At 38.6% G+C, this 25435-nt stretch overlaps 1 protein-coding gene across 8 annotated transcripts in view; it reads left to right on the top strand.

Annotated features, from left to right (window-relative positions):
* Positions 1-25435, top strand: part of nf1a (neurofibromin 1a) — a 334390-nt gene that overhangs the window by 122903 nt on the left and 186052 nt on the right. For 4 of the 8 annotated variants that reach the window (XM_087977265.1, XM_043718246.2, XM_043718253.2 and 1 more), the window contains 5 exons: positions 6031-6066; positions 9239-9400; positions 12785-12888; positions 17055-17190; positions 25334-25399. In XM_087977265.1, the coding sequence (XP_087833391.1) occupies positions 6031-6066; positions 9239-9400; positions 12785-12888; positions 17055-17190; positions 25334-25399 (504 nt within the window). The remainder of the gene's footprint in view (positions 1-6030; positions 6067-9238; positions 9401-12784; positions 12889-17054; positions 17191-25333; positions 25400-25435) is intronic. The other 4 variants (XM_043718251.2, XM_087977264.1, XM_087977266.1 and 1 more) reach the window with 3 other exon arrangements.

Here is a 25435-nt window from a genome sequence, read left to right as displayed (position 1 = left end):
CCTCACTGATCTAACGTTCAAAAGTGAAATTATTTCATGCATCGAATTAAAATGCTTTGTAGCATTGTGACTAATTAGCTAACTGGGTCCATTAATGAGAAGACCAAAGAAGGAATCCTATCCTGGCTACTTCATTTTGTCACTTAGTAAATGTCTGACTAAATGTCTGTCAATTCTCAGTTCATCCAAATTGCATAACTTTATGAATTGGATAATCCCTCATGAAATCTTTCTGGAATCATTGATAGAAACTGAGAATTGGACCCATTTTCTTCAATTATGGTTAATCCTAGAATTGGGATTTTTTTAATACCATGAATTCCTTGAATTAATTTAAATATATTAACTTCACCACAAGTCACCTCTCCTCGTTATTGCAGTGTTGGTGTGGGTTTGTCTTTAGCTGAGCGAAAACTAGCAGCGGGGTTCCACTGGATCTTTGTTGAGATAATTTGTTTCATATCTTAAATGTTGGCAGTGCAGTGGTTGAGTTTGTGGATTCTCAGAAGCTAATGAAGGTGTGAGACTATAAAGTTGAATATTGAAAGCTGCAAGAGGGTTTAGATAAAATTAGGAATTAGGCAGATTTGCACATAATATTGGGCATAGAGATGTGAGAAATATGAAGTATTGAATTTGAGGACTCAATCTGGGAAGAAATTGGGATGATTGGTGACTAGGAATTGAAGCAATCATATAAATGCCCAGACCCAGTGAGTGAAACGGATCAGGCATTTGATTAATATTGAGGCCAAAATAGAGAGATAATGTGACAACTTCATAAGTAATTCATGTGACTGCAGTTAGTCGTGTGTAGGTTTGGTATTGGCAGTTTAACAAAAAGGGTATATTAGTTAAAAGGATACAGAAGAGAGCAATAGAATAACTGAAGAGATGGAGGGATTAAATAATGAAATGTGATTATAGAAATTCAACATTTAATTAAGCAAGAGAAAGTTGAGAGTTCATTACCTAGTTCCTTGTTCAGAACAATAATACTGGAAGAGAGTGCCTGCACTTCAAGGGGCTAAACTGTAAAACATCGACAAAGGGGATAATTCCATTGCTAGACTGCTGAGAGGCTCTGTGACGAAACAGTGGAAGCATATTCATTGATGTTGCCACCCATCCTTCTCTCATACAGAATTCCATAGGTTCACTACCCTTTTGAATGAAGAATTTTCTCTTTATCTCAGTCTGAAATGGTCTGCCATGTATCCTGAGACTGTGACCCCTTGTTCTGGGTTCTTTGCCAGGTGAAATATGTCTGCAGTCAGTCTCTTGAGTCCTGTATCAATGTTACGCATTTCACTGAAATTATCTCTCATTGTTCTAAACTCCAATCAGTCCAGACCCAGCCAGCCTATTCTCTTTGTATGAGAAATCTGCCATTGCAGAGATGAGTCTGGTGAACCTTCGCTTTTAAACTTTGAAAAGGAAGATTGTTAACAGATAAGGAGACCAAAACTGTGCACAATATTCTCGATATGACCTCACAACGCACTTTTCAGCTATAGGAAGACATCCTTGTTCCTCTATTCAAACTCTTGTGATGAAGGCCGTGCCATTTATTTTCTCCAACTGCTTGCTGTGCCTGCACACTGCCTTTACTGACTAACTTGTAAGGTGACCGTGATGCCTTTGTATATTAATATTTCCAAATTATTCACTATTTAAATAACACCCATGGCATTTAAGAAATGTTCAGTGCATCTGTTCCTTCTCCCAACGTGGATAACTTCACATTTTTCCACATTACGTTCAATCGGCCATGGGCAAGAGCCCATTTCGAGAGGAACCTCGATTATCCGATCGACATGGTCGAGGAGAATTTTGTTTGGATAATCGAATGTCAGATAATGCAGTTTAGCCTAGCATCAAGACCTTGCGATCTTGTCTGGATAATCCGAAATTAAATGCTGGATAATCGAGGTTACTCTGTACTCACCTGCTAAACTTTGTATTGTCTGCAAGTTTAGAAATATTGCAGTTGATCCACACATGCAAATCATTGATAGCTGTTGTGAACTTTGATCTTTGCAGTACCCCACTAGTTTGCCAATGTGAGAATGAACGATGGAATTATTCCTAAGGTTTTCTGCTTGTTAGCTAATCCTTTAATCATGTAAGTGCCTTACCTCATATCCCATGTCTTTAATTTTGCTAACCAGCCTGCTTTGATGAATCTGATCAAAAGCTGTCTGCAAATTAAAATAGAATATGACCATTGGTCTCCCCTTTATCAACTTTAAGAAGGTCCCAAGAAACTTCTGGCAAGTTTGTCAAAATGATTTGCCATTTGTAAGTACAACCCTATTGTGTCCAATTGGATCATTATGATCTAAGTATCTATTTACCACATCCTTTATTGTAGACCATCACTTTCCCCTTGCAGCCGATGTCAGGCTAGGTCTGGAATTCCATATTTTCTCCCTTGTCATGAAATTACTCTGTTCGTAGGTAGTGTGGCAAAATTTACTACTTTCCAATTTCCAGAAGTTATTTGAGGATTTTGGAAGATTATCACCAATGCTTTGGTGATCTCTCTCGCTGCCTCCTTCAACACTCATGTCCAGGCACTCGTCAACGATTAACTCGGGGGTTTCCCCAGTGCAGCTTTTTTACTAATACTACTTTATCCAAATCCTTATTCTCCTCAGTCACTTGGATCACTACTTCTGGGAGATTCTTGAATCTTCCTCAGTGAAAAAAGACACAAAGTAATAATTAGCTTCTCTATGTTTCTGTTGTCACCATTATGAATTCTCCTGACTCTGCATTTAATGGCCTCACATTGATTTTAGCTGAAAATGTGTTGCTGGAAAAGCGCAGCAGGTCAGGCAGCATCCAAGGAACAGGAGAATCGACGTTTCGGGCATAAACCCTTCTTCAGGAATTCTTCAGCCCTTCTCCTGTTCCTTGGATGCTGCCTGACCTGCTGCACTTTTCCAGCAACACATTTTCAGCTCTGATCTCCAGCATCTGCAGTCCTCACTTTCTCCTCATTGATTTTAGCCAAACGTGTCCTTTTTGCATACATGAAGCTTTTTTTGCAGTCTTCGTTTTGTTTGGATTGCATTCACATTCTATTCTCCCTGGTCAGTTTCTTGGGCCTCCTTTGCTGTGTTCTGAAAACCTCCCAATCCTTAGACTGATTTAAATTCCAGACCTTTTCATACAAGCCTTTCTTTTAATCTTCTACAATTCATAAAATGGCTTTCTGATATTGTGTTTTCACACCTTGAAGGAATGAATAGTTGCTGTACATAACTTAAGAGTTCTTTAAAGACTGTCCATTGCCTATGTCCAGTTGTGTGCTTTATTGTATTTGTCCAATCCACCTCAGCCAATTTGTGCCTCAGAACTTCATAATTTTCCTTATTCAAGTTTAACATCCTTGCTTCAGATTAAACTGCCTCACTTTCAAGTATAACGTAAAATCCTATCTTTTATAGCAATTACATATTTGATCGAAAGTAGCGTGTCCTCTCGTTAGCTTCTCAACATACTGCACTAGAAAGCCATCCTCAACATATTCCACAAACCCATTCTCCTCAGCTTTAGTGCTTACTTGGTTTACTCAGTCTATATGGACTTTGGTATCACCCATGATTACTGTGTTGCCCATGATACATGCATGTTTTTGCTATGTTGAACTTAAATTGTTTCCGGTCAATGCATCTTTAATTTCCTACTATGACTTTTGGAGGCCGGGAGATAACGTGCACAAATGTTTTCTGTCTCTTGTTACTTCTTAGCTGCATGTATAGTATTTCTGTCCCTTTCTCACCACCACATTGATTTCATCTTTCTGGAACAGCGCCACTGCACATGCTTTCTGTTTGTGCTTGTTTGTCCTAAAGATTGCAACCATTGCAACTTCCATCTTCGGTCACCCTGCAGTCTTGTTTCTGTAATCACAGTCCTATCATACCAGTTTAGAACTGTGTATGCTGATAATTTGGTTACCTCATTACAAATGCTCTGTGCATTCAGAGATTTTGGTGTTTTTAAAAACTTCTTTTGTACAATGACCCGCAAAGCTGTGAGCTATTGTTTCTTCTGTCTTCCACTTGGACTTTTTTTACTTATCTAGCTTTAATTTCCAACTTTTCTTCCTCACATTTTTATGTCTCCTATGTCATCTGTGCACCCCAGTTTAAACCTTCCCTTACAGTATGAGTGGATACCTCTTTGGATATTAGATGCAGTCTTGCTGATTGGTCCAACTTATAGAGATCCCACATTTCCAACAATCAACAAATTGTTGGTTCACTTAACTTAAAATTAGTGTTTGTTTTGGAAATATTCTGGATACAGTAGGGAGTGATTTCATGTAGAGCATAAGTGTAGCAAATTTAGAGGAACCTTGGGGACGCCTGCTTCCTTCAATTCAGCATCTATGGGTTTTCCATGCATCCTTTTTGAGCTTATTGTAGCCAAACTTATAAAACACTGACTGCCATGTTTAGTGAAATACTTTGCCATGTTGTGCAATTGCTAGGATGGTAGGTGGACAACTGGATGAAACTTAAGAAATTTGCAACTGATGACATGAAAAACATGTGGTGTATGACATTGCCTGTAGGTGGCAACGAAGCTTAAAATTCTTGTCTAAATACTTGACTATTACATTACCGAACTGATGGTTTCCAGAATGCACTTATGTACATGACATTGGTAACATGTTGTTCCTTAAGTGCTTCTAAGTGTGGAGAGTGAGGGAGCAGTTAAATTGTCATTACTTGGATAAACCAAAATTTTACTCATTACAGATGAAGGTTAAATTATTTTGTCGACCCCAGTTTTGCTCTATGGCTATGTTTTGCTATATATTTCCAATCAACTTAGTTGCACATGTTACGAGAATAATTCATATCACCACTAAGTGATGGTCAAAACACTGGAATTCTAATTTCATTCCGAGATCATACTGGGTAAGTACAACTGTCAGTTAATTTGTGTAGCCTGAAAGACATGGGAAGAAAGTTTAGAGAAGGGCCAGACAGCTTGTTTGTTTTTCACCATGTTTGTTATTGGTATGTTCACCTTGAGTGTTACGTAAAAGCATAGTAAATTGGGTCAGGAATAGTCCATTTGGCCCTTTACATCTGCTCTACCATTCAATATGATCATGGCTATTGAATTACACCCCCTTCCCATTTTACCCATTGTCTTTCAGTATGCTTACATTCTCCCTCACCTCCCTGCCACCCCCACGCCCATTTGTGCATTTTTTAATTGTATTGAACAGTTTTAAATAGTCATTTATACTTAAAAGTTGAATGCAATTTAATATGATAAACTGCAATTCTCCATTCAACATATACTTGCTGATCAGTCAGATAAGGCAGTAAACCAAGGGTTGGGTGGGTATATGAATAGGAAGGGTTTAGAGGGATATGTGCCAAGTGCTGGCAAATGGGACAAGATTAGGTCAGGATATCTGGTCGGGATTGTTGAGTTGGACCAAAGGGTCTGTTTCTGTGATGGGTGTTTCTCTGACTCTATGGCTAATCCATAACTTGCAACATTGTACTGTCATCCATATACAACTGTCAGAGGTAGGCTGCATTTAAGTGGTACATGTAGCATTGTAGTAGTACAAAATAGTATGCCATTGAACAACGGGATGCTGATTTGGAGAAAAAATATCCCCTCTGCTTTCACTGCACTTGACCCCCCACCATTCTCACCCACGCTTTTACTACTAAAACAACTCTTAGAAGAAGTTCTTCAATTGCCCATGTCTTTCGTAACATGGTGGAATGCAGAGGTCATGCATTTCACCAAAGGGAAATAAAAGTCAAGGCACCTTTAAGTTCTGTGGTAACTTCTCTGGAAGAATGATTGGGTGTTGACTTTCCTTTAAAACTGCTTTTCCCCTCCCATCCGGGGCAGGTTTCATACAGTTGGACGACACTTGACCTATAAATTAGTTTCCACAGTTGAGTTTTACAGATTGCACTTTCATTACAAATACTGCATGGATGTAGCTCAAAAAAATGCAATTCTTCATTTTTACCACAGACTTCCATTGGGCCAGTCACAAATCTCAACCAACAGGTAGGAAAGCTTAAAACATCAACACGAGTAAATTGCACTCTTAATCTGATTGCAGTAATTCTTCAACTGCTTTGAGCAGAGACGATTTTCAAGTAGTCCTTTAGTCATTGCTTTTTTGGTGGTGATTTGCTTATGCCAGCTTCACTGTAGCTAAGGTTTGGTTGGAGCTGAGCACTAGGCCTATATCTTGACTTCTGCACATTCTTGCCAGGAGAAGCTAGCAGAAAGTTGGATTTGAAAAACTTCTTAAACAGATTTAATTGACCTTTTTGACAAAGAGGCCTACTATGATCTTTTATTAATTTTTATTCAATGGTCAAACAACTGCACTGCGAGGCTGCCAGCATCGTCTAATTAGAAACTTATAATTAAGTTTGCACAATCGGGAGAAAAAGGGTTAAATTCAAGCATCTATACCTGGAGTCATGAAATGATCTATTGACGGATTTCAAAAAGGTTGTTACACATGATCTGCGTGGATTCTCCTTCATTATGAAAGATGTCCACTACTGAGAAAGGGTTTCTTCAATATATTGCTTCTTGCATGGAGACCTCAGCTTGTACAAATCCAAAAGCAAATTAGAAAACGCACTTGCTGAGGGCTAGTAGTCTGGAGATCTGAACCTCAAATTCAACTGTGACAATTTGAGGATCCTTACTCATCTAGTCCATATATGGTATCAGCTCCACACAACTCAGTTTGCTCTTAACTGCTGTCACAAGTGGTGCAGCTTGTCACCCAGTTGTATAATTGGGGATTGTCAAAAAACTCGAGTAGTGCCCACATAACATGTATAAAACGCTCGAGACCTTGGTGGTGGGTGATGATGGAGCTGAAGTGATGATTTTGCAGATCTGTCAATAGCTAACTGCTCTGCTTCTAAATCGAAAGTGGCACTCTTTTTTTTTTTCTAAATGCACATCCTATCCCTGTGGTATTAGCCATCAGGTCAGCAGTTATTTAAGCAGTCCTTCGGGAAGCGTGAAGTTGCTTTCTTGCTATTCCATTCAAATTAGTGTACCATTAATGTTCTTGAATTTAGCTCCTTCATTTTGTTTGAGCATATTAACTAGACCTTATCCACTGATAGTATAAAACTTAAATGTTGCTTAAGAAGAAGGCAAGAGAAATCTTTTAATCTTCAACTCATTAGTTCTAGGATGCAAGAAATGGGCTTGGAAAAGGGATAACAGTTTGTACAGCATGAGAGGAGGGAGCTGATTGGTTGGTCCCTGGTGAATACAGCTCACCACAATAGCTTGATGCTAAGATAAGGATATCAAAATTATCCTGAATGATAATGGCAACCTTGATCAAATTATCACTTGCTCTGTATTGCAAAAACTCATGAAAGGGCCTATGTCTACCACCTTCAGCCTTAAATGATGCCCAGCCTACCTTTTGATTACCTTTGAAGATGAAAGTGTGTCTCGTATTTGAGCAACGCATAAAGCTTACCTCACGTTATTACTTCACAGTATATTTAAGTGTAGCTTTCTACACAGAATATTGTCATCAAGCCAAAACCATGTTTAGCTTGCCAAAATGAAAATTAGTAAAATGATCTGTATTTAATGTCAGTGTGAAGGCAGATATGTAGGCTCTGGGTCCAGTTGGCTGTCAGCTCTCTTCAAACGCCGTGTCCCATTGGCCATTGACAGTGAGAAGCATGCTGACTGGGCTCAAGCAACTAGTGCTTGCAAGTCTTGGAGTAATATTTTCACCATTAGATGTGATTCTACTATTGGACAACATTTATCAAATAATCCAAACTGCACAAAGAATTACACTGGAAATCAATTTAATGTAAGCAGTCAGCCATGCTAGAAGCTATGTATTTTTATGGACTAGGCCAGACCACTCAAAATATTCTTATGCAGGCAGCCCCACACCATAACTTTGCAATTTGTTTTGGTAAGTGTACAGTGAAAATTACCTAGAGTAAGATAGCTAGGTTGACTACTAGATTTTAAAACAGACAAAACTTTATTCACAAAACTACACAATGAAACACACACACTATAAAGAGCCCCTACAGAACTCAACCTATCCAGCTAGAGTTAGTTATGCTGTTCCAAATGTACGCAACAATCCCAATAAGCAAACTTCCTTTAAAAACCAGTATAAATGGAACACATGCTTACAGGTTGAAGTTGAGAGGCAGAAAGAGCGTTTCCACATAGCCCCCTGTTGAACTTTCTAGTTCAAGCCCAAATTAAAACTGCTCAGCTCAGCTAGAGAGCTGACCGCTCCCCTTTCATTATAAGGTCACTTCTAAAGCATGACCACTTTGGCCTGAAGTCTCATGTGTTTACATATAAACAAAAGGCTTCTCAAAATTCTTTTCATCTCTGTACCAAACCATACTGATTGGAGCCTGGCCAGGTATATTGTTCCTCTGAAAAAAAAACTCAAGGACAGAGTCTCCTTGAGCCAAGGAACAGCTTTTGGAAGAAAAAGCGACTAGCTTTGTGACAGTGTATTAAAACACAACATTCTGTTTTATGGTAATACCCTGACCAACCAGAGGTTCCTGGCTGGAGGATGAAGGTTGTCCATGCACTTTTCTTGCTGCATCTCTCTACCAATTAAGCCTCCAAGTCAGCTTCCTATTCTCAGATTGTATCCAACTTTTCAAGCCTGTGTCTTGCATGTTTACTCTTTCGGGAATGAAATCTGTGGCCCTTCCTTGATCCTATTCTACATGTAGTTTCAAATCTACAGCAATGTGTTTGACTCTTATCTGGTACTAGCAAGCCACTCAGTTCAAGGGGCAATTATGAGTGGGCAACAAATGCTGGCCCAACAGTGAGACAAATTCCAAGGACAAGAAAATCTTCAATTCTGACTCCTTTCAAAAATATTTAAGTGCTGTTATCAGTTAATCATTTCTTTATTTGTCTGCATTTGAAATTACACTTTTTATTTCACGTATTTTTTTATGGGGAAGTGTTGAGTGGTCATGACTTTGGCCATGCTGGAGGTAGTTTGAAATAAAACATTTAAGACAGGAAGTGTTTTTTTCAAGACTCCTGTCCGAACCCAATTATTTGCTGCATCTCACTGGCATTTTGCATTAACCCTGCTTGTTCTTTGTAGTAGTTTATTCACCATCCTAAATTATTTAATAGAAATCTGTAATTAATTTTAATACCTGTTTTCTCCTTTCAGGATGAACTTGCTCGAGTGCTAGTGACATTGTTTGACTCGCGCCATCTTCTCTATCAGTTGCTTTGGAATATGTTCTCTAAAGAGGTTGAACTAGCAGATTCCATGCAGACCCTCTTTAGGGGCAACAGCCTTGCCAGTAAAATAATGACTTTCTGTTTTAAGGTAAATCTATACCAATTTTATGCTTGTAAAGGCCTTTGGTTAGTAGTATGTGACTAGTTGTTTGTATCGTTGATTGGGTAAAGCATTGCATTCAAGGTACCTACAAGTATTTATGACTGTTTAATTTGATGAAACAATGCTTCTGGGGGAACAGAAATGTTATAATTATGCTGGTTGGTTTAGAAGAGCTAGGGATTTAAAAATTAAGCTATGAACAAAGTTTGCCAGTAATAGAAACCATGTTTGAATTGACTCCAGAATTTGCCACGTCGTAAATCTATCATTAACCCCTAATTATGGTCCATTACTGAGACTATGGGCCTTTTTTGAGATAGGGATTGCATGATACACAATTTAGCAGCAGCAACTAAATAAACCAGTTTTTCTAAAATTTTACATCCTCTGACCATGCGCAATACCTTCAACTGATTTTTGTAATATGTTTGAGGTGTCTCTCTTTTTAAGCTCCATAGGAGCTCAGGTTTATGTATGAGTCAGTGTGTACATGATCTGTAGTTATTTCATAGAGTGCAATGCAGCAGAAAGCTATTCAACCCATTGCATTTGTGCTGACTGTGCAAGAACAATTCTGTTAGTACCACTGCCACAATTTAGTAGCCCTGCACCTTTTTCCTTTTCAGGTAGTTGTCCAATACACTTGCAGTGAGAACCATTTGAGGAATTAAATCACTTACAAGAATGGTTCCAGGAATGAGAAATGTCATTGAGGATAGGTTGAAAAGCTTTGGACATATCTCATAGAGAAGAATGTTGAGAGAGTTGATAAAGGTTTTCAAAATGAAGAGCTGACTGGGTAGAGGAGATGGGGAGAAGCAGTTCTCATGTAGAAGAAAAAGAGAACGAGAGTTCTAGATTTAGAGGGATGTGCAAATGAGGCAAAGAATGAAGTGAGAAAATGGTATGGAATACACTACCTGTGAATGTGGTGGAGGCATGTTCAGTTCAACTGAAGAAGGGTCACTGGGCCCGAAATGTTAATTCTGTTTTCTGTCCACAGATGCTACCAGACCCACTGAGATTTTCCAGCATTTGTGTTTTTACTTTCACTTTTTAAACTCTCTTGGCTTTTGAACTCTCTGCCCCTATTTATGAAGTCCAAGGTCCTTTACAGTATATATATCTTGCAACCTGTCCTTCCACTTGTCTGCATGTGCATTACCTTGAGAGTTGGAAACCATGTTTTAGACTATCTCTTGATGTTCCTTCCACCAAAATGAATTGCTCTTTCTTTTCTGCATTAAATTTGGCCATCACTTTCCTGCCCATTCCAGTAACGTATCTGTCCTTTTAAATTGTATGCTGTCCTGCTCACAGTTGACGATATCTACAAGTTGAGTAGCATCTGCATATTTTGGAATTATGTCCTGGACATCGGGGTCTAGATTATGAACATATATCAGGAAGAGGAACTACGCAGAGCAGAGAAAAATCACCTATACAGTGTATTCAAAAAGAACAGGTACCCAATGAACATAGTCTGCAGATTTCTCAGCAACAAGCCCAAACAAGCAAACAAAACATGTCCAGAAACTCAAGCCACTCTCCCCTACATCAAAGACATTTTGGAAATGACTGCCAGACTACTCAGACCCCTTGGCACCATGGTAGCCCACAAACCCACCAACACACTAAAACAGCAGCTTATGAACTTGAAAAACCCTTAACAGACTACTAGCAATATCAAAACTAATGTCATTTACAAAATACCGTGCAAGGACTGTAACAAACACTACATTGGACAAACAGGCAGAAAACTAGTCACCAGAATATATGAATATCAGCTAGCCACGAAACATGATCCTCTCTCTGTGGTATCCATACATACAAGATAAGGAAGGACACCACTTTGACTGGGACAACACATCCATCCTCGGACTAGCTAAACAGAGAGACACACGAAAGTTCCTAGAAGCATGGCATTCCAATCGGAACTCTATCAACAAACACATCGAGTTAGACTCCATCTACCACCCTCTGAGAAAAAGAACAGGAAATGACATTGCATTGGAAATGACATCACCAACCCAAAGAAACCCAAACACAGAAATAGAAAGCAGGAATTATCAACAGTGCTTCACCCGGAGGCCCACTGAAGATGTTACCCAGTAGGGTGACAAAACGTCTGGAAATGAATCTTCCAGCTCAGCGAGCAAACCTATATCCAAAACATACCTTACACCAACAAGGTTCCTGAAGAAAAGTCCTGAAATGCTACCTCAGCTTTCTCCACAGATGCTGCCGGACCTAAGTTTCTTGACCAATTTGTTTTTTTTTTCAATTTTCCAACATCTGCGGTTTGGTTCTTTTTTTTCTTTAGTTTCCCATCATTTGGCCAATCTTGTACTCCTGTTGGTCCCGTTTCTTTTACTCCATTTATCCAGAAACATGTTCCCCCTACTTTTTCCTGATTTAGTGCAAGCTATCTAACTTTTCCTCATCCATTAACGTGAATTAGATGGAAAGAATGAAATGGCAGAGAGGAGCAGGAATCCTGTACGTTAGCTTGTCATAAGGTTAACAGTATTGCTGAGTCTTTTAATATTGGTTTGATTTCCTTGCGCTTGTCTGCAAATGTGTGGATGGGGTCCTTGTTATGCTTAGGAGATATGTTTCAGAAAAATCCAACCAATAGCGAAAGAACAAAACCAGTTTATTTCTGTCAGAATTAATGAATGAATTGTTGGCCGCATGCCAAAATAACATGAATGTAACACAGCTGAATGATTACTGAAAATTGTTCCCTTTAAAAAATAGAGATGATACATCGAATTTCGGAGCAATGAATAGTGCAAACCCCTGTATATTATTTTTACATGGTTTTATTAAAGTGTTGAAATTTGTTTGTGTTGAAACTAATTTTAAAACTGACTACTTGAAGCCAGGTATAATTGGGATGTTCCAGTGGATAATTAAAACATTGAGAACAAGCATTCTGCCTTTAACTGTTAAGTTTATGTACTTCAAAGATTTCGGTTAAATAAGCTTACTGTTGCCCTAAAATATAGGAGACAGCAATTGAATTAACAGGGATTTCAAACTTAAATTGATGAATTGATTGGTAATTTTAAGTTGGAAGATAAATATTGCAAAGGATTTGTCATTAGAAGTCCAGTGACAGTCTTGATGTAGTTCCTTAATAGACTTGTTGTGAATTGAAGGCTCACTAGCATGTCTGTTTTGAAGGACAGGCATGACTGTAAAATGCGTATGATGTGCTGCTGCTTGCAGCATAGGAGCCACAGTTTTTGAAGTGCTCCAAGTTTATTGACACATCTCAAGTTGGACCTTGGGAAGGTTTACATCTAGGGTACACTTGTTATTTCTACTTTGCCAGCTAACCATTTATTCTCTTGCTGCTTTTAGGTCTATGGTGCTACGTATCTGCAGAAGCTGCTTGAGCCATTGTTAAAAACTGTACTTAAGGACCCTGAGAAACAGCACCTTAGCTTTGAGGTTGATCCCACCAGGTGAGAACTGTCTTTCTTTGTCAGTGATATGGTCTGAGAGGTTGTTCAAATTAAAATATTGTTTGTTGTATCACAGAAAAAATAACTTATCTAGATATTTTAATGGTATATTATTAGAAAGAAATATTGCAAAAGCAAGGAAATTTAATCTTGTGATTGAGTATAAGATAAAAAGCTTTAACAGGACATATTTTTCCAGCAGTAGTCAAATTTTGCACTACCAAGCAACTAATTGTAAACTGTCAAAGCAGGAATTCCACATCTCCATGAGTTGAAAGTATTGACCTACTGTGTGACTCTTATTCATCACCCACCATTCTTCAAGAAAAGTGGTACCATTGCTATAATAGATTTTGTGACTTGTTGATGCAGTCGTTCTTGATCTAGAAAAAAATACCAGGGTGTTCCTTGAGCTTTCTTGATCATGAGCCTAGGTGTTAAATCTTGTTAAAATGCTGAAAGATTGTTCCGATTTGAATAAAGACATTGTGTCCTACAGCATGGAAGTGGAATCTTCAGTCCAACCTGTTCATGCCCACCAAGTTTTCCAAACTAAACAGTTGCCATGTGCCTGCTTTTGTACCATGTCCCTCTAAACCTTTGCTATTCATATACCTGTGCACGTCTTTTAAATGTTGTAACTGTACCTGCAACTATCATTTCTCCTTTCAATCTTTTTCACAAGTGGACCACCCTGTGTAAACAAGTTGCTCCTCAGGTCACTTTTAAATCTTTCTCCGCTCACCTTAAAAATATACTCTGTAGTTTTGATCACCTCTACTCTGGGGAAAAGACCTTTCGATGTTTACGTCATCTATGCCCCTCATGATTTTATAAACCTCTCTAACGTCACTCTCGGCCTCCTGCGCTTCAGTGAGAAAAGTCCTAGCCTCTCCTCTCAAATCCTGCAGTCCTAGTAACATACTTATAAATCTCGTCTGCACCCTTTCCAATTGAATAATATCTTTCTTATAGCAAGGCAGCCAAAATTGTAGACAGTCCTCCAAAATTGGCCTCACCAACATCCTGCACAACAGCAACACAACATCCAAACTCCTAAACTCCATGGTCTGAGCAATGAAGACAAGTGTGCTAAACACTGCCTTTACCACCCTGTTGACCTGTGGCACAACTTTCAAAGAATTAAGTACCTAACCCGAAGATCTCTCCGTTCAACAACACTCCATAGAACCTTACTGTTAACTGTCTAAGTCCTGCCCTTGTTTGTCTTACCAAAGTGAAATACCTCACACTTGCCTAAATTAAACTCTATCTGCCACTACTCAGTCCATTGGCTCAATTGATCAAGATCCCTTTGTAATCTTAGATAATCCTCTTCACTGTCCACTATGCCACTAATTTTAGTACCATACACCAACTTAGTAACCTTGTTTGCTAAATTCTCATCCGAATTGTTTACACAAATGACAAGCAACTGTGGACTTAGCACCGCATCCATGTGGAACACCACTCATCACAGGTTTCCAATTGGAAAAACAGCACTCTTCTACATTCAAGCCGATTTTGTATCCAATCAGCAAGCTAATGTTGAATCCCACATGGTCTAACTTTACTCACCAGTCTACCATGTGGACCCTTGTCAACAACTAAAGTACGTGTAAAGACAATGTCTGCCGTTGTCTTTTCAGTGAGGAAACTTTGAAGGGTCATTTACCCAGCTATTGGTGTACTAGTCATAATCTTCAAGGAATCCTTAGTTTAGAAAAATAATACATTTATTTAAAAGACAAGAGGCCAAAAAAAAACAAGTAACTATCGACCAGTTAGCTTGATGCCTGTTATGTGGGAAAATGTTAGAGTCTGTTATGAAGGCTATAACAGAGCTTTTAGAAATGCATAATAGGATCAATCTGAGTCAGCAACACTTTCCCATGACCTGTCCTACTGGCCTATCTTCTTTTCCACCTGTCCACTCCACCCTCCTCTCTGACCTATCACCTCCATCCCCACCCCAACCACCCATTATACTCTTTGCTACCTTCCCCCACCCTCCTCTCTGACGTATCACCTTCATCCCCACCCCCATCCACCCATTGTACTCTTTGCTACCTTCCCCCACCCTCCTCCCTGACCTATCACCTTCATCCCCACCCCCACTCACCTATTGTACTCTATGCTACTTTCTCCCCACCCTTCAGAAACTCTGCCTCTAAACCTGATGAAGGGCTTTTACCCGAAACGTCGATTGTCCTGCTCCTCGGATGCTGCCTGAACTGCTGCGCTTTTCCAGCACCACTAATCCAGAATCTGGTTTCCAGCATCTGCAGTCATTGTTTTTACCTTCATGAAGCGAAGATCATGCTTGACAAATTTACTAGGATTCTTTGAGGAGATAACAAGCAGGGTAGATATAGGGGAAGCAGCAGATGTAATATATTTGGATTTTCAGAAGGCTAACTAATAGAAGACAGTGAGTTGGGATAAGGGATGACACGCTGTGACTAGTACAGTGCCATCAGGATCAGTGCTGGGACCACAATTATTTACAATATATGTTAATTACTTGGATAACAGTAGTCAATATGCAGTAATTCCTCCATATCTGTGAGGGTTCTGTTCCTGAAAACTCTCCGCGAATGATGAAATTTTCAAGTGCATTAAAAAAAGGTTAAATGGTTGAAAATTTCATGGATACATGATTTTTGACAGCGAATATTGATTTTCTTGCTACTTACTTTTGGCACATTTGTGGATGCATAGGATTTATTGTACTTCCACTAAGTTTGTGGATGATACACAAATAGGTAATAAGTCAAGTGGAGAGGATAGCACAGTCTGCAGTGTTAAGTGGGCAAAAACGTTGTAGATGAAATATAATGTGGAATAATGTGAGGTTATGCATTTTGGCAGGAAGAATAGAAGAGCTCAATATTACTTAAAAGGAGAAAGAATGCAGCAAGATATGGAACAGAAGGATTTGGGAGTCCTTGTCCGTGAATTAGCAAATACTACGATTCAAGTTGAGTGAACAATTGGAAAGATAAATGAAATGTTGGCCTTTGTTTCTCAGGGGATGAGATATAAAAGTAGGCAGGTTTTTGCCAAAACTATCCAAGGGACGAGTTAGGCCACAGTTCAATACTGTGAATGGTTTTGGGTCCCTTATCTAGAGCAAGATATTGGAGGCAGTCCAGAGAAGGTTGACTCGTCTGAGACCAAATATGAAGAGGTGGGAATTACTAGTTCGCGATCAGGCACCAGAGCCCTGTGTAAGCTTAACTTTTTCTCTCTCCTCTTATTGTATGTATAAGCAGGCTACTTTTTGCAGCCTACAATTGTCAAATCTTGGAAATAATTCATCATGGGCCTGAGATTAAATCTTTGCTGTTCCTATTTCATACAGCTTAGTCCAACACATTCTTGTTCATGATACCAAGTACTTGATTTTTCCAAAAGTAGTTTATGGCTACTCAGCTGTAGAATGACGATGGATAGGGCAACTGCAGGGTTGAATTGTGAGGGGTGGGGAAGAGAGTGAGAGCAGAAAAGTTGATTTAATAAATTGTAGTCCTTTGGCTTAGTGGATGCAGAGTTGAAGCCAATTAGTGTGTCTGGGAATGCAGGGTCAGAGAATGTGGTGAACAATTGGATCAAGGTAGAGGAAAAAACTGAACAAATACCTCTGAGACACCAAGAAACCGACTTGGGTTATTATGGTACAAGAGTATATGTGTATATCATATGAGACTCAGGTGTATGTACCATCTTTGAGCTGTTAATAGACTCTGGATTTGAGATCCCAGTGGAGGGAATTCAATTGTTTTTAACCTGTTACGAGGTATTCCTACCTGTACTGGTGCCAATTTCAACAGTAACCTGTTGACAATTTTTGCCTTGATTTTGCTTGACCCATACCTTTTGCTTTTTATCGTCTGTTTTTGATCTGGAGATACGAATTTATGGTATTGACTAATCCAGAACACTTGATGTAAGTTTGTGTTGCTGTCACCTGTTAGGTATAACGCACACAATGGGTAACTGAAGCCACATGTAGAGAGTGACTGATAAAGCAATAATAAAGCAGTGACCTGATTTCAATGCATAATAGATGAATGTGCAAAAATAAGTTTTAACATTGTTCTGTGTTTTGTGTGGGCTTTTCATTGCATTTAAATAAAGATGATAAAATCAGTACTGTTCCACAGGTTGGAGCCAAATGAAAGCCTCGATGAAAATCAACGAAATCTACTGCAAATGACAGAGAGATTTTTCCATGCAATTATTAATTCCTCATCCGAGTTCCCTCCACAGTTGCGAAGCGTCTGCCATTGCTTGTATCAGGTATGCTAGCATTGGGTAATGGGAATTGTGAGGGGAGCTTGCAGAGTCAATACTGGCAACTGGAACCAGTGTTGGAAAGCTAGATAGAGGTCCTGGTGTGACAGATAATGTCAAACGTACTTATTTCCTCAACTATCTTGTCAGTTTGGAACACATCCTGTTCTAGTGGGCTTGTGAATGCAATAGGAAGCAATATGGAGGTAACTGGTGATATCTACTAGTCCAGCAAAAATCTGATGTGGCATAACTGTCTCATCTTTGTAAATGTGATTCGTTTCTTCACTGTTTATTCTGTATGCTTCTTTGGGAGAATTGAGCTGCAATATTTGGATTCTTTCAGGTGAATGCTTAAAAAAAAAGCTTCCTGCATAGAAGTGCATCATACCCATTAATTTTAATTAAATAATTCTAATGTCTCATATGTTTAGCTTAATTTGGGGGAACATACTTTACATGATTTAAACATGCTGGGGATATTTTCTGGTGATCATTGAGGAATTTTCAGATGGAAAAAGATAGGCATTTGTTTTTCTATATGTTAATGCAAAAATATTTGAGGTTAACGATGGACTGAATTTTTAAACATCTACATTCCATATATTCACTTAAAATGGATCTGATGTGGTTTCTGGACTGTTATAATTTCTGATGTGTGATATTGTGATATAAATTGTAGGATTTATATGTATAATACTTCAAATATATTTCTAATCAGCCTGTCCAGAAATAGTATTGCATAACTCTGGAGCAGCTGGGACTTGAACCCATGCCTCCTGGCCCAGAGGTAGGGACATTACTGTTTAAGACTTGTGGGTGTTTGGGTCTGCTTCAGTTCGTAACCAGGATTTTGGGATAGCAAAGGGTTATAGGTTCTGTGTGTCTGAGGTTAATAGTTTACTTGTAAATATTTTTGTAACTGTGACAGTTTATTGTATAAACAATTTTTGAAGTCTGACTGTAGAATGAATGGGTTTCTGCACTATTGGACTATTATTTATTTTAGATGGTTCAAAACTCAGCGTGGTAAATAATGGGCCTCAAATAGTTAGAGGGTTCTGAAATTTTTTTCTAAGCTTAAGGGAAACACGCATAAGTGGGAGACTTGTAGTTTCACTTTTAACTTTGGGTAGTGTTTTTGTTCCTGAAGACCTTGGGAACAGGATGATTAAGACCACCGCTTCTGAAAAGAGAAGCATACAGCATGTTAAATTCTTGGACGGACAGGTTAATGCTAGTTCCAGACTAGATAAAGACCCAGAAGTTGTTTCAGCAAAGTGCTGTGAAGCTCAAGTGTATGAAAGCTCCAAAGAAGTGATTGTAGTTCTCGTTACCAACCGAAGTCCTAAATGGCTTAAAAGTATTGAGGTTATAAATACAGAAATGTTGACATGGATGTTATGCAGTTTGTTTTGGATACTGTACAGGAGCGGGGTTTTGAGAACTGTACCTAAGATGTTTTGGACAAGATACAAACATTTAGTTTACCTTCAATTTTATAAAGGAAAATTTCGGGTATAATGGGATTATGCTTTTGCTCGATGTTTAAAATCTTTGAATTTGTATTATAAAGACAGTTTGAATTATTCTGTTTTTGTCTTCAATCCTTTTGTAAGAAACTTCTGATTTGTTGAAAAAGCAGCATCACGTGCTATCGGTTCAGTGAGATTTGTTAAAACCAAAATAAAAGTTCTGACCTGTCAAGCTGAGTAGGATCATAACACAGTATGTTTACATAGTGCATGGACAGAAAATAACTTGTCCTGAAATTGAATATCTTAATGTAAAACCTAACAGTAAGTTGCTTGCCTGATAAGCTGTTCATTTGTCTTCCGAAATTTTATTAAAAAAAACTGTTAATGTATTTTGCTGTGTGGTATCTTCTCTAAAATAAAGATAGATCCCTGATTTTAAGAAGCTGGATATGCTATTCATTAAGTTAAGTCCTAACTGGTTGTGCTTGTCCATGTCTGGTGTGGTTTGTATTCCAAAAGGTAGGGTTGAACCAGTATTTACGTTTTGATAGTTCAGGACATTGTTTAGACCAATTTTGGAATATTGTTGTGAAACTTGGAAGGATTTAGAAAAGATTTACAAGGATATTGCTAGGGTTGGAGGAATTAAGCTATAGAGGTTGAATAGGCTGGAACTGTTTTCCCGGAGCATTGGAGACTGGGAGTGACCTTATAGAGGTTAATAAAATCATGAGGGGCATGGATAGAATAAATGGACAAAGTCACTCTTCCCTGGGGTGGGGGAGTCCAGAACCAGAGGGCATAGGTTTAGGGAAAGATATAAAAGAGACCTATGGGGCAACTTTTTCATACAGGGTGATACGGGTATGGAATGAGTTGCCAGAGGAAGTAGTGGAGGCCAGTACAATTTCAACATTTAAAAGGCATCTGGATGGGTACATGAATAGGAAGGGCTTAGAGGGATAAGGGCTGGGTGCTGCCAGGTGGGTTGAGATTGGATTGGGATATCTGGTCGGCATGGACAAATTGGACCGAAGGGTATGTTTCTGTGCTGTACATCTCTATGACTCTTTGATAGGACTTACCTGCAGTAAATGTTGTAGCTAGTTCTGAAACTGAAGCACGGCTGTCATTGAATAATGCCCCAGCTATTGAGTGTAGAGAAGGAGTACAAACACAAGTCTCTTTTGAGAAGAATGGCTGTAATTAACCTGTACACAAATGTCATTTCTGATGGAGTTTGTTTAAACTGGTATTAATTACTGCTGTAACAAAGGTCAAAGTAATATGAGAACTCATTTCTATCTCCCTTATTTCCTTTTCCTGTACACTTTACCTATATTTTAATTGCTTAGCTTTGGAGATTGGAAAAATCCCAGTAGTATCAAATAGAGGGATTTTTTCTGTATTAAAATGGTGAATTTTTGGTTCTGGCAAAAAAACTGAGGTGAATGGCTTTCTATTGTAAATATGCTAAAGTATTGTTGAATTGTTCTTGTGAAACCAACAATGAGGCCTCATCAGTCACTTGCCTACTTGCTGAGGAAATGGTATTAAAGCTAGAATTCTGCTTTTGGTGCAAAAAGAAATATATTTCCTCAATGAAATGTCACCTTTGGATTCTGGGTCACAATATTAAAAAGGGCATTTTTGTGCCTATTTACAATTATGCCAATGTAGTTTTACGTAAGTACTGTGGACTTTAACACTGAACAGAAAAAATGCTAAATATTTTAACTGGAGCATGCATAACTTTTCATAAAAAGACTGAAGGAAGCAAAAGTGAGCAGCGTATTATACCAGCTGCTTGAGAAGAAGTTCATCTCCTGCTTCATTATTCATAAATGAAGGTGTTAACTTGAATTGCACATTATCTAATCCAGGAAACACATCAGTTGTTCGTCTAATGAGTAATTGTCTAAGCTCAGCAGTATCTGTCTCCTCTTTTGCCTGATGTAACTTCGTGGCAGAATAAGTGCAATGAGGCGCATACTTACAATGGAGTTATTATTGATATCCAAGGCAACAGTATATTGCACTCTTAAAACATTTTTAAGAAGTGTTAAATTCAGCTGGGAAACAAGATTTAATTAGCAAAGACATAGATTAAACATGTTTACTGTTATTAGTGATGGAAACAGTTATGATTTCCCGCAAATACTTTGTTTTCGGTCGCTGGTATGTGGGAAAATATGAATTAGCAGCAGGAGTAGTCCACTTAGCCCTTTTTGAGCCTGCCGTGCTGTTCAGCAAAATTTTGATCACTCCACATTCCTGCCTAACCTTGATAAACTTTCAGCCCCCTGTTCATCAGGAATCTGTCTAAATCTGCCTTAAAATCATTCAGAGACTCCACCACCTTCTTGAAGTGTCTTCTAGACTCTCCTCGTAACGCTGGCATTCATTGCTGATTCATGCAAGTTGTGATTGGCCACCTTTTTGATAAGTTACATAGTGTTTGAGTGACTTGCTTGGCCATGTCAGAAGGCAATTCCAAGTCAACTATGTTGATGTGGGACTGCAGATACCTTTGGCTAGGCTGAGTGGGGACAGAATATTTCCTTGCTGAAAGTGCATTAATTGAGTTGTTAATGGTAAAATGGTAGCTTCGTGGTTGCCATAGACCAATGCCAGTACAGGTTTCTCGAGTGTGCATGTTGTAAAACTGACAAATTGTTAACATCTAAAATGGAAAGGGAACACTTGCAAGCAAAATGCAGTGGATCACAATACTAATTTTCTTCATCGTAAACTCATTTAATTATGTAATATTCTAAACTGTCCTGTTAACTCATGGTCTTTTGCAATTTAACTTCTCATTCTCACCATAGTCCTTTTCATAATCCATCATGTTCTCTGTGAACTGTCAATTCACCCTTGACCTTTAGGATTGAATAAAAACAATCATCTTTCATGTCTCTACGTAACTCTGTCCTGTAAACATCTCAGAACTTTAATTTTTCTGTTCTTGCTCTAACATGCTGAGACTGTACAGTGTTGCAATGTTTTTACTGAATTCAAGGGCTGTGCGCATTTCTGCCAAGGCCAGAATTTCTTGCCCATCTCTGATAAAACTTTGCCTGCTGTGATTGTTCTTAAAAGTGGTCAAAATAGTATTTTTGTAGAGTACTCTTGAGGAAATTGTGGCAATATACCACACCTCTTGTACAAGCTCAGCATTATCTCTTTTCCTACTTGATTAAATTATTTGCATCAGCCATGCAACATGATACCATCTATCTTGCTATGCAATTGGATAGTTGGGACAACTGTTCAGAGTTAGTTGACCTCCAGATGTAAGTGAATTGGACAGTGGCATAATTCATAAGGGGTTATCGAGCATGGAGTCTAGAACCATGTACAGCGATTTTTATCTGCATGAAAAACCATATTACCATTGCATCAAATTATCTGACTTGGGCTTTTGTATCATTTCAAGAATGATGGTGATCTGCAAAGCTATGTAATGTACCTTGCTCAAAGGTTATGTTCTCTGTTTCGGCTGCTTGAAGGGACCTCTGATCCAAAAGCTTGTATGTTGCAGACATGGGGGATGATGTATCGTCTGTTAGGTTACCATCTAATCTCAATCCCTGAGGTCGAGAGCCAGTTTGAATAAATTCTTCCTCATTGCAATCCCCACTTCTGTCTGCAATTGTGGTCCTTTGCTGACTATGTTCTTAATTGTCTAAATTGAGTTGCTGATGGCAATTCTCATTTTTAGCAGTTAGGCCAAAACATCTAGGACAAATAAATATTGTTTGGTAACCATCATCCTTTTCTAATGCAGGTTTTTTTCTCTTCTCTCTCCTGCTGGAAACTTAAGTAAGTTTTTGCTTCGTCAGGACACACATTGGTTTAGGCATTCCTTGTGTATCTGATGCATTCGCTACATTGTACTGGGGCTGATGTCGATGTAACTGTGGTATTGTCTTAAAGGCTGCTGTTTGTAACGCATGCCTAAACTTCCAGTTGCTTGTGGAGGACAGAGCAATGAAACTGTTAATCAACAAACTGTTAAAGATTTGATTAAATTTTGATCAGATAGGCTGAGGAGTGGCGGATGAAATTTAATTTTGATAAATGTGAAGGCAAACATTTTGGAAAGCAAATCAGAGCAGGACTTATACACTTAATGGGAAGGTTGCTGAATAAAGAGACCTTGGTGTGCAGGTTCATAGTTCCTTGAAAGTAGAGTCGCAGGTAGATAGGATAGTGAAGATGATATTTAATATGCTTGCCTTTATTGGTCATTGCATTGAATATAGGAATTGGGAGGTCATTTTGTTGTGCAGACATTTTTGGTGAGGCCACTTTTGGAATACTGCATTCAGTTCTGGTCTCCCTGCTATCAGAATGATACTGTGAAACTTGAAAGGGTTCAGAAAAGATTTTCAAGTATGTTGTCACAATTGGAGGGTTTGAGCTATAGGAGAGTCTGAATAGGCTAGGCTATATTTCCTCAAATGTCTGAGGCTAAGGGGTGAACTTACACAAGCTTAAAAAATCATGAAGGGCATGGATAGGGTGTAGAGTCAAGATCTTTTCCCCAGGGTAAGTGGAATCTAAAACTTGAGGGCGTAGGTTTAAGGTGAGAGGGGAAATGTTTAAAAGGGACCTGATGAGTAACTTTTTCATGCAAGGGTGGTGCATATATGGAATTAGTTGCCAGAGGAAGTGGTGGAGGCGGGTACAATTACGTCATTTAAAAAGCATCTGGATGGGGTATATGCATAGGAAGGGGTTAGAGGGATAGGGACCAAATGCTGGCAAATGGGACTAGATTAATTTAGGATATCTGGTTGACATGGATGAGTTGGACCCGAAGGATCTGTTTCCACGCTGTACAGCTCTGACTGAGAGTTTTAAGTGTTTTAGCAGAATTCCCAGGAGTCCCAAAATGAAAACTTCAGAAAATGTGAATCCAATTGAGATTACTCTGAAGTTGCATTTCATGTGATGTGAGGATAAGACTTCTTGAGGGATAGATTGGTCAAGGGTCATGATGCTGACATGCACACTGCTCCAGTTGGATTGTGCAACTCTGTATTAAAATTGAAACCTCTACTTCAGAAGCTGCTCTGTGGTACAGTTAAAATTGTAGCACAAGTACCCTGAATCCACAGACAATATCTTAATGCAAGGATAGACCCGTTTCTGAACATTGTTCTCCAAAATTATGAACTTCTAATGAACTAAAGTATTATCTAGAACTGTCAAGTGGAGAATATGAAATTGTCACCAGGCAGAGGGGAAGGAAAACTTGGTTGGTGAGTGATGCTTCAGAATGTGCTGAAGTTTTACTCGTCTGTTTCTGGACGTTAGCAGAAACCTCAGTGTGTTAGTTTTCCTGTGTGGTAGGAATGAGGAGCCATAGCAATGAGCTGCCATAGATTAATCTTGACTTAGAATTGAATGGAGATGCAACTTCTCATTAAAGTTCACAGATTTTGGTGTTTAATTGCAGCTGGTTAAAATGATGGGTTGTTCTTTAATCTCGACTGTTAAGTATGGAACTGTGGTGTTTCAACATGTTGGAACTCGATTATTTTTCTTGATCAAATACGAGGTTGCCGAAGGATGATCTCTGTTCTTCTTGTCCCTGTATAAATCCAGCTGTTGAGTTTAGTTTAATCATCCTGCATGCAATTAGCGGGAAAGATTTTAAATATGGATTTGTTTTATGGTCATTGCATGCCTTTATTAATGGCGAAACAAAATGCATTTTTGGGAATTGGATGGCCTTTCTGCTTCACGTAAGCAAAACAGTTTATGTTCCATAGTACTGAAAAGTGACAGAGTACACATGAACAGCTGATTGGAATATTGCAATAGAATTCAGACAATTGCAGTGTGCCTGGTACTAAATGTTTTTGTGTATTGAAAGGAGTAATCTCAATACCAAATGATTTTATCTTGGAAATCCGGCAACCTGGGTGAAGGTTTAAAAAGCCTTTTTATTGCTCGGTTTATATCATGTGATCAGGCTTTCATCTTGTGATTGAGATTGATTTAATTTGATTTTGATCAGAGCAAAAGTGGGGGGAAAATGATGACCATATTATGAATCCTCATTGCATTGGTCAATTTCAATCTACTGATGTCTTTTCACATATTGGTAATGCAATATTCCTATCCACAGCTAGTCATGGCCAAACCCCAGGCCTTGATTTCCAATATTTGGTGGTTCTAACGTAGTATGCAAGTGCAGTTTATAGGAGAAACTCTTCCAAAGATACTCACAATGTTGAATTGATGTGCATGCAACTGCAGTGTTAATAATGGAATTCTAATTTATTCTGGTTATTGAACACAACTAAGAAATTGAACTTTGGAGGAATTAGCTAGAAGTAGTAGACGGAAAGCAGTTGTATCTGTGTTTATGCCTTGTAGAAAAGTAGCTAGGGAGAAAATACTACTGTTTCCCTTTGAGCAGTGTAAAATACATTTTTCAAAAGTAAAGTTTCAAGAATAAAAGCTGTATTACACTTTCAATTGAAACCCAAGCCACTGTGTCAAATTAGGGTTTATTTGCCAGTTTATATTTTAAATTAAAATTGACAGTTTAATATTTATTCTATTTTTGTACATTTGTATGTAGAAGCCAGCAATGTGTTTTTGTTGTGTGAAGTTGGTACTGTGACTTGTTTGTGCTCATCTCTGTTCTGTAGGCTACTTGCCATTCTCTACTGACTAAATCTACAGTAAAAGAAAAAAAGGAAAACATGAAAAAATCAGTAAGTTCAGTGACCTTTTTGCAATTTTGTATCAAC

This window comes from Chiloscyllium plagiosum, unplaced genomic scaffold (genome assembly GCF_037043375.1).
Source record: "Chiloscyllium plagiosum isolate Xiang-an unplaced genomic scaffold, Cpla_swu_hap1 HiC_scaffold_31, whole genome shotgun sequence".
In the NCBI taxonomy this organism is placed as follows: Eukaryota; Metazoa; Chordata; class Chondrichthyes; order Orectolobiformes; family Hemiscylliidae; genus Chiloscyllium; species Chiloscyllium plagiosum.
This window is presented reverse-complemented; position numbering and strand designations above follow the sequence as displayed.